This window comes from Perca fluviatilis, chromosome 12, assembly GCF_010015445.1.
Source record: "Perca fluviatilis chromosome 12, GENO_Pfluv_1.0, whole genome shotgun sequence".
Lineage (NCBI taxonomy): Eukaryota > Metazoa > Chordata > Actinopteri > Perciformes > Percidae > Perca > Perca fluviatilis.
Genome location: NC_053123.1, coordinates 37,333,487 through 37,343,121, shown reverse-complemented (window position 1 = coordinate 37,343,121; position 9,635 = coordinate 37,333,487). Strand labels below are relative to the sequence as shown.

The 9,635-nt window shown below is 39.1% G+C and overlaps 1 protein-coding gene across 3 annotated transcripts; it reads left to right on the top strand.

The window, feature by feature from the left end:
* The first annotated feature begins 22 nt into the window (after positions 1-22).
* LOC120570159 lies at positions 23-8,251 on the top strand. Of its 3 annotated transcripts, none has more exons than XM_039818403.1 (8): positions 23-147; positions 1,379-1,442; positions 4,025-4,105; positions 4,457-4,532; positions 4,683-4,778; positions 5,618-5,656; positions 5,771-5,977; positions 7,405-8,251. In XM_039818403.1, exons 2-8 carry the CDS (start codon positions 1,413-1,415, stop codon positions 7,614-7,616), a joined length of 741 nt encoding a protein of 246 aa, XP_039674337.1. In that variant the 5' UTR covers positions 23-147; positions 1,379-1,412; the 3' UTR covers positions 7,617-8,251. The 3 variants fall into 3 exon arrangements, with proteins under 3 accessions (XP_039674337.1, XP_039674336.1, XP_039674338.1); XM_039818402.1 differs by having other exon boundaries at positions 5,732-5,977; XM_039818404.1 differs by lacking the exons at positions 23-147; positions 1,379-1,442 and having other exon boundaries at positions 3,038-4,105; positions 5,732-5,977.
* Positions 8,252-9,635: the final 1,384 nt, after the last annotated feature.

Below are 9,635 nucleotides of genomic sequence, written 5' to 3'. Positions count from 1 at the left end.
GGTTAATGTTTTTTAAGAAGCAGGTGGATTTCCTTTAAGTCATGTGGTTCATGAAACAGGGAGGGTCTGTCATATAAAGAGACTCTTCCTTCTGTTTGCTGCAGATCTACAACAGCTACAGGAGGGCTGATCAACAGAGAAGTCTTGGTGAGCATCTTTTTCCTTCTCAGTAAATGGTGTTGTGCTGATTGATAAACTGAATTTGTATTTGTTGTTTCAGTAAAACTATTAATACACTGAGTATCTTGCTTCAGACAAAATAAAATAATCGATTGCTTCTAGTTTGTCTGTCAGAAGAAACCCTGTTTCACTTCCTCATTCATCCAGGCTGTATCAAAGTCAGAATCTAAATCTCACATGGATGGTAGTTTGTTACTCAGGAAGATTTAAAGTAACTATTACATATATATAAATTAACTGCTTCTACAGTATGCAGTATTCAACATTGAAATATTACATGATATCAAGTTGACTCAGAATCAAACCTGTTTTAAACACAGACATTATAACTGTTACATATTATAGAGATAAGCCCCTTCAGCAAAGTGTTTTTCTGTCAGATCAATATAGATATATCTGTCTGTCTCAGGTAGTACCGACAGCCACATTTATGAATTTAAATGACATTGTCTTCATCATTTATATTGTGTCTTTAAACTACCAGCTGACAGATGACTGGTGTCTAATCAGGAGGGGTGTGATGGGACACTCAGCTCACAACAACAAGACCAGACATGATTTTACTGTAACACTATTTCAAAGGAAATTAAAATGATGAAGTATGACTGGAAAAATATCCTTTTATTCATTCAAAAGTCACAAAATGAATACTGAGCACAGTGCCACAATCTGAAATATCTTCTCTCCTGTATAACTAACCTGTTCAGACCTGATGACTGCTGCGCCCCTCGCTCCTCCCAAACCTGTCCCTACAAACTATTAATCAAATAATTATTCATTTATTACACTGCACTGTAACTTTGATATATACACTCTATAATTGAATTGCTATCTAATGTTTTTTTAAAGCACTTTAAATTGCCTTGTTGCTGAAACGTGCTATAGAAATAACATTGCCTTACTGTACAACATCAGCCTGTCACTAGAATTCAATAGAATAGAAAACAATAGAAAACACCTGTCTGTCTCCTAAGTTTAACATTAACTGCACGCCCATCTCACCATTATATTGTAGTTAATTTACCAGCATTGCTGTGTCTTACGGTGACTTTAACATACTGGTGAGTCAATATAATGTTCTCTCGGTCTGCACTGCACCTGTGTGTGTGTGTATATTTATATGTGTGTGTTTGTGTGTGTGTGTGTGTGTGTGTGTGTGTGTGTGTGTGGGGGTGTGTGTGTTTTGTATTCTATATAGGAGACAGAGGACAAGATCTCGTCACGAAAAATAAATGTTTCCACAGGTAGCTCTGTCGATCAAGGTATGAAGACTACGTCATCATCTGATAAAACAAAACAGAAGAAAGCTAGAGAAACCCCTCCTTACCAGGACATTTATACATTTATACATTTATACTTCCTCACCTTACTTCCTGCTTTGCTCCCATCAGTACTACTTCGTCCATTAGGGTTAACCCTAACCTAACCCTAGGGTCACAATGGATGTTTCAACAAACCATTAATGTGGCCCTTTTTCAAGCGAGAAAAGTCTCTTCTGTACTCTCACAGCTCTGGAATAATAATATTAATGATAATAATAATAATAATAATTATTATTATTATAATAATAATTATAATAATTAAAGCTGCAAGCAGCGTTGGACGGGTGTCTGTGCACGTCGGGGTTACTTGCGGACGCCGCTCATGCAACCGTGCATTTGCGCCGCACTCAGAGACCGCAAATCGTCTCCAATGAAAAGGAAATTCCCTGCTGAGTTCAGCGACACCTCACACAAGACTCTACGTCATACATTATCATCATTAGCTGTGAAAGGGGCGTGGCCAAAGCATAGGAGGGCGGACCAAACCATCACCAATTAAAATGGAACTTGGGCAGAACCTGTGGTTAACTGTCTTTTCGGAGTTAAGCTCCACAAGCGTGACCTGCGGGCTTGACAACCTTGCTGTCCGGCCGTCACACACACACACACACACGTCCACAACGCAGCTGGCAGTGGGGTCTTTAGTACCCTGACCCACCCTTACCCCTTCTATAGTCCCTATGGCCACCTGGCCAGTGTGAATTCAAATGGGAAAAACGGTTTTGGGGAGAGTAGTTAGTAGAACTGTTTAGAAGTGGACTTTTCCTATAACTACGTTCCTGTAACTATTTGGTCAGAAAGTGGCTATAGATACCTTACACAAGACTGTACCTTAAATGGTTCAAATGTTATGAAATAATAATTAAAGCTGCGAGCAGCGATGGACGGGCCTTCGCGCCTCTAGGCGCGGAGGGGTTACTGGCGGACGCCGCTCCTTGCGACCGTGCATTACAACAACTTCTTTGTTCATCGCTAAACACTCAAAATGGCCGCCACGCCACGCCCACACCGTCTGACGAAAAGTTTTTCTTTTAATAACTTTTCATCGTTAAGGTGTTGGGATGGTACAGACCAAGTTTGAAGTCCATCGGATGAAATCTCTAGGAGGAGTTCGTTAAAGTATAGCACCTTGACTTTTAGGCCTACTTCCTGTTGCCACTAGGGGGCGCTATGACTTTAAGTAAATATCGGCCTTTATTTGTCCTCAGGGTCGGACTCTTATGAATCCTGAAAGGTTTCGAGCCAGTTGGACAACGTACACTCGAGTTACAACCACTTACTGTTTTGGCGGCGAAATGCACAAAATGGCCGCCCCGCCACGGCCACGCCCTATGAAATCAAAATGGCGGACTTCCTGTTGGGTTTAGGGTATGGCTCTTATGAAGGTTTTTGTACATCTTGACATGTTACATATGTGTACCAAGTTTTGTGAGTCTACGTTAAACGCACTGCAGGGGCTCAATTTTCTTAACTTTCTAGGGCGCGCTAGCGAGCCATTTTTGTGCGCCTATTCCCGAAACCCTAAAAATACGTAAATTTTCACCAGACTTGATGCGACCGCCAAATTTGGTGAGTTTTTTAAGTCAATTTACTTGCAGAAAATAATTCCTTCGGTTTCAATAGGGCCTTTGCCGTCGCTGTCGACGCTCCGGTCCTAATAAGTAACTTGTGCAAAGATGCAGCCACGAATACAGGTTTATAAATAAAACAAAAACACCAAACTTTAGATATTAAGAGCGGAAAAAGTTATATTTCCCCAAATTAAAACCCAGATTTAAATTTATTGTACGATCTCCTGACATAAATGTATCACTTCACATGACAGCATGATTGTAAAAATAGTTCAGTATGTAGATCTAACCCTATCTTTCAGGCTGCCATCCACAGCTCTCTGTAAGTCTCTGTGTTGTGTTTAAATGGGATGTCCCAGGTCAAGAGGAAGGAACAGGGTAACAGGACTCCAAGTGGTGGTTGACGCTGAGCAAAACTTCCCTAGTTTAATGGTTTTCAGGAAAGAAAATATCACAATCGGATCACAAAACACTTTGGGTCATAAATCCAATACTAAATAAATTAAGCATTAAGCTACCCACACACAGTTAGCAACATTAGCAATGGTTTCATTAAATAATAAACCACACTCAGTCTATATAAACGACTCATTCCTTTATGCAATGACACTTCAAACAGGTGAAGCCTACTAACATAATAACATAATCATAAAACAAACAATTATATTTATGATTTAAAATAAAGTTTTATTGTTAAAGTGCTCTGGACCTTGGCTTACCTTTCAGAGAACAAACAGAATCAGACCTCCAGTGGCTGTGGAGGGTCAGAAAGGCTCCGTACTACGGGTTAAAAGGGAAAGGAGCACTTACTGTAAAATAAGACCAGGGCGCCATCTGCTGACCAATATATAGCACTCCCTCACATCAACATCACTTTTAGGTTACAGGAGACTAACTCTCATTCCCAAAGAGTGTATCTGATATATCTTTTCTTCCTCTCTCCCCCCACGGGAGTCTGAAGGAGGGAAGGAAGGGATGGAGTTGGAGGATAATTTCCAGGACATCACCTCCCCCCAAAACAAAGAAGACCAGGTAGGCATGCAGACAGGAAGACGTCAGGCTCTGATAGAACTATGGGTCCAAAATATTTGGAGCTGATGTTCGGTTATGTTTACAGTGTCGTAATATGTGAAAATGTCAATAAAAACATGAACATAAATCTGTGAATATGAGTTGTAGGCAGCTCCTGTAGCAGCATCACATGACAAGATTGGGTCATCTAGTTTTGTATGTCTTTATGTGCATCACTTTTCGTAATATTTTGTACAGACCAGTTGATGAGAATGTGTTGTCACTGATAATGCTTCCAATGCATTACACTTGACTTATTACACGTTGTGTGTTTTCTTCCATGTTTTCACCTCTATATGGTTTATGTTTCAGATAACTGCAGACCCAAAGAACCTGCAGAAGAAACTAGATGAACTGAAAGATGTGATGTCAGAAGAATGTTTTAAATGTATGAACACTTATTTATAATTCTTGTTTTATCATGTTTCATATCTAATTATTACTCTCTATATAAATACGTACAACAAACAAAATCAAATATTAAAGATAGAAGTGATTGATTAACAAAGGAGACTTTACCTTTCTCTTCTCTCTGTAGATGCTCAACGTTTGGTGAACAAACCTCCACCTGACCCAGATCTACTCCAATTCCTTATTCATCTTCATAAAGATTTACACCACAAATCTAACAAAGGTTACCATCTATATTTGTTATACCTCTTTATATATTGGTTACTGTCCAGGGAAAGAGGGATCAGCATAACACTGCTGTATTTAGCCCACCCATACTGTTATATTTAGTTATTTATAGTACTGTACATGCTGTAATTACACCTATGCATAGCCATATTCTACTGCTCTTCATACTATATATCTTGCTCATACACTTATTCTTACTATTCTTACGTTACCACACTGCACATAGCTGTACATATCTGTCTATATGGTTATTCAGTATATCCATATTTATTCTGTTTTTCTTATTTTAAATTCTGTTAATACAATGCATATATCTATATCTATATTATTCTTACTACCAGTATAATGACACTGGAACTACATTGCACATATCTGTACATGTTGTTCATACATTGTTCTTATTACATAGCCATATCTATTCTGCTCTCATAATACTGTAATATATTTCTTGTCCTGTCTATTCACCACCTGTATATACTTTTTTTTGCACATCTGGTTGGACGCAAACTGCATTTTGCTGTCTTTGTACTTGTACACTGCACAATGACAATAAAGTTGACTCTAATCTAATTCAGGCTGCTAACATAATCCTCCATTCAGATTTATAGACTCAGAGTTTTCCATAGAGGTGGAGGATCAGTGGAGCTACACAGCTCTGTTTCAACAGGAGACTGATGTTAACACATTACACAATGAGTGAAATTAACAATACTTTAATTAAAACTGTTCTTATATTATGTTTTACGCACTTTCAGTCAAAGTCAGTATTTGTACAGCAAAAGTTCCATTAATGAATCTGGTTCTGACAGTAAATTATACTTTATTTTTCATTAGGACCCAATAACTCAGAGAGATCTGAGTCTGGTTACAAAGGTGAGTGTCATTTTACTACCAGGTCATTTTACCTTTGAAAATGTATAAATGTTAACAAGTTTGTTCATCTTTCAGCAAAGACCTCTTCATGTTCATTATCTTTCTGGACTAAAGCCACAGTGAAGGTGTTCCTGGTCGTCACTGGTCAGACCTTTGGTGCTGATCAGGTCATACTGGAACAAGTGAAGAACCTGGGATGGTCATCAACATGGAAGGTGGAGATCACTAACAACCGGCAGGAATGTGATGTCATCATCGTCTTCTGTCCAATCACGTCTCGTGTTGGATCAGATGTGGAGGCAGCTATGAGAGAGGATTCAGGTAACAGAAAGACTTAATTTGATCGTGAGTAACGCTCAGATGATTCTGCAGCTCACGTTCTGTCTGAAGATGAGTTCTGTTTCTCTGGGTGAAGGTGAACACAAACAATTTTATGTGGCTGTTTTCTTTTACATTACATATATATATGTACAAACCCTTCCCAACAGGAGAGGAATCAGCCAATCAGCTTGAAAAAGTCAAAAAATGACCTCCTAAGTCCTTTACCTAACCACTTAACTTAACACTTAACCCCGATGGTAAACGTCATGAGATCAAGGAAAAGTGTGAAGGAGAATTCAAAAGCAATTTTGAAAATAGAACCGTGGTGACAGGGGAATCTGACTGCTGACACTCGGCGGCATAATCATGTGACGGAGGATGTTACTGGCGTAGGTCTGCCAGCTCATCTGGATACTTTGCCCTGTGCGTTCCAAACGTGATGTTTCATGCAGGCTTAATGAACGTGGTCAACCCGGGGAAAAATATTAGTTTTAAATTTTTTTCCCTTCTTATTCTGCAATAATGATGTTTTATGTGAAGCACTCACTGCATATGATTTAGTTATTAGAAAGCACTAAGCTGGAGGCTGTTTCTTGTATGAAAGGTGTTCAGCTAATAAAGTTTATTTTCATTATTGGTTGCTCACCTCACCCTCCTGCCCACTAATGTATCCACATTAATCCCGATGTGGATTATTGTATGACAAAAATTCTTAAATGTATACTATACTTTCATAGTTATGTTTTCTCCGTCAACTTTATAACTGCAGTTTTTAGTTTTGCTGTTTAAATATCCCACGATATCAATTATAGTGATATTACTGTGCACATGGAAACATTTCCAGTCATTAAAAACAGCCTTACTCATCATTACAGTAAATCTTTGAAGAAAATACTGATACATCACTACAATGCTTCATTTAAAAACAATAGCCTACAGAGATTGTAAAAAGGGTGAAAATAATTTATTTGTGTCGGTGTGGGCGGGGTATCTCCGATAATTCAGAGCCGATCCATGCAATTGTGACATATAATTCCTACTTTCACACTTTCATAATAATGTAGTCATATCTGTAGTGATTTTTAACAAACCATATATGTTGAAATAAGCCAGGGGGTGAACAGGTGAACTTGTTTCAGACGCTGCTGTGGGCCATAAATAAACCAGTGTCTGGTGTGCTGTAAAACTTTGGATTCAGAGATCCATTCATCACAGTTCTGTTAACACATACTCACTGTCATGTTACGCGTTGGAGAGGAGAGCAAAGTTCTCACATTAACCGGTTTAATAAACCATTCAGACAGCACCATGAACTAAATTATTTACTTAGGAACCTTCCTAAGTAAATGTGACTATTGGACCGCAGCCCAGCTCTGTGCCCTGGGCTTTACAGGAAGTCCCTCTCTAACCTTTGTCTCCTGTTTCAGTGTCATGTGGAGGTAAACCAGTCATTCTAGTGCTGATGCATCACACCAGAGACCCCGACTATTCAACCGATGTCAGAAGATGGTTTGAAACCTTTCAGAACGTCGTGTTGGATGTTGACGTTCTCTTCCACCAGACCCAGCCAGGATTACTGCGCTGTTCAAGAAATGATCGGGCCGTCAGACTAATACAAGAAGAGTTAAAGAAACATTAGGTAGTGTTAATGATCTTTGACCTAGTTTTAGTAGCTTAATTGTTCAATTTGGAGCATCAAGCAACAGAACAGTCCTTATTAGTTATTGAAACCAGAGAAGAGACATTTTTTTTATTTCCTCCTGAAATAGTTAAAATATAAACAATGATCATAGATGTCAAATGTTCTTCATGAATCATCTGCTGTATAAAACGTCATCTAGGAGGTTCAGCAGTTTGTAAAAATCATTCAGTTTATGTTTTTAACAGAGAAACAGGTTAATTTGTCTGTAGTCTGTGTTGTCACTGTCACATAAGAAAAGTAATATAAATAAATGTTTAAAATATCAGCTTTATAACAGGTCATATCAATGTGATTTCTCAATCAATCAATTAATGTATGGTTGCAGCAGTAGTCCCGTGGTAGTGCCGTGGCGTCAGATAAGGGGGGTGAAGGATTTTATTTCCATTAGGAGCTGCAGTAGCTGCACACCAACCACCACCAGGGGGCACATGTGAGCAGACCAGATACAGTCGACCTGTTAGCAGACTGAGGAACAGAGGAATGGAGTGAAACTATTTAGAAACGAGTCAGGACACTGTTTAACTCTCCCAGGCCAGTACAGTAAACCTACACATTAAAGAGTCTTAATTTCATTATGGACATGTGTTTGTGTTATGATCATACTCTATAAAGGAAGGGGATGGACATGGCTTCTGAGTCTGAAATGTAAATCTAATGCTGAAACCTCTTTCTAATGCCCAGCAGAGGGCAACGCCACTGGTACCAAAAGCATAGCTTTAGCCATGCTAACCATGGCTGTGGACATACACATAGCTGTCATCTTGTTTTGGGGTGTTGTCTGTGTTTAGTCTCAGAACTTTGACCCTCTCAATGTGTGTTCTCACTTCATCGAAGTTAACCCTCATGCCCTCCTTAAAAAAACTCTCGACACCTTCGAGGCAAAAATGTCCACGCACACAAAAACTGTTATTAAATCATCATATATCAATATTCTTTTTCTGTTTTTTTTTCATAAGTCACTTAAAGGTACAATATGTAACTTTTCTGCATTAAAAACACCAAAAATCACTATACCTATGGTATATATATTTTTTAGTTGTGTACTTACATTATCCCAAATGGTTCCACCAACTTTCAAACCCAGAGAAATTTGTAATTTAATTGAAGGGCGGGGGGTTTGGGTTTTTTCGTTTTAGCTTCCGTCAATGGCGTTATATCCTTTGACTCCTCTAGTTACTCTAACTTCCGCCAAACGCAAAGGTGAACACCGGAAGTCCGCCAATGAAACCACAGAGTAAGACGGCGAAGAAGAAGAAGTTGAAGTTAACAGAGCAGCTAGCTCACTGAACTTGACCGAGACTATTATAAACTATACAATTGTAGTATTTGTGTGTATAGCTACCTCAGTCGTTATGGACCATGATTATGCATTGCCTGCACGTTCTGCTGCTGGAGCTAGAGCTACGAAGCGCAAACGTACAGGTGAAAAAAACGATCCAAGAAGGTTTTGGGACGCAAAAAGAAGCAAGACGAGGATAAACATTGGAGTGGCATTTCCAAGATGGAGAGAGCTTCGTGACAAGTTAGGACTACACAGAGATGCCGATCTCGCATGCATTCTAATAGACAGGTAAGCACACATTCAGCTAATTGCAGGGAAGTAGTACTCGAGTCCGGTCTTGTATTTGGTCTTGTATTTGGACTTGTCTTGTTTGGACTTGTCACGGCCGCTGGTCTTGGCAAATATGGATTTTGGTCTCAACCGAGTCCAGGTGTCTTCATTTAGTTTATAATAATATTAGAAAGAAAGTGAAAAACAGTTTGGACGGGATGTTTGGCTTTTCACAAGTTTAGACAGCCAGCTAACGCTATGCTAACGTTAGCGCAACGTAAGTTTTCAACATAAGACCTGTGGCGTTAGTACTCCTTTTGTACCATAATTTTATTGAATTAAATATTAAGCTTCGCTCCTACGAGATGGGTGGGTTTTTGTTATGTTACACACAAAGCTAACTG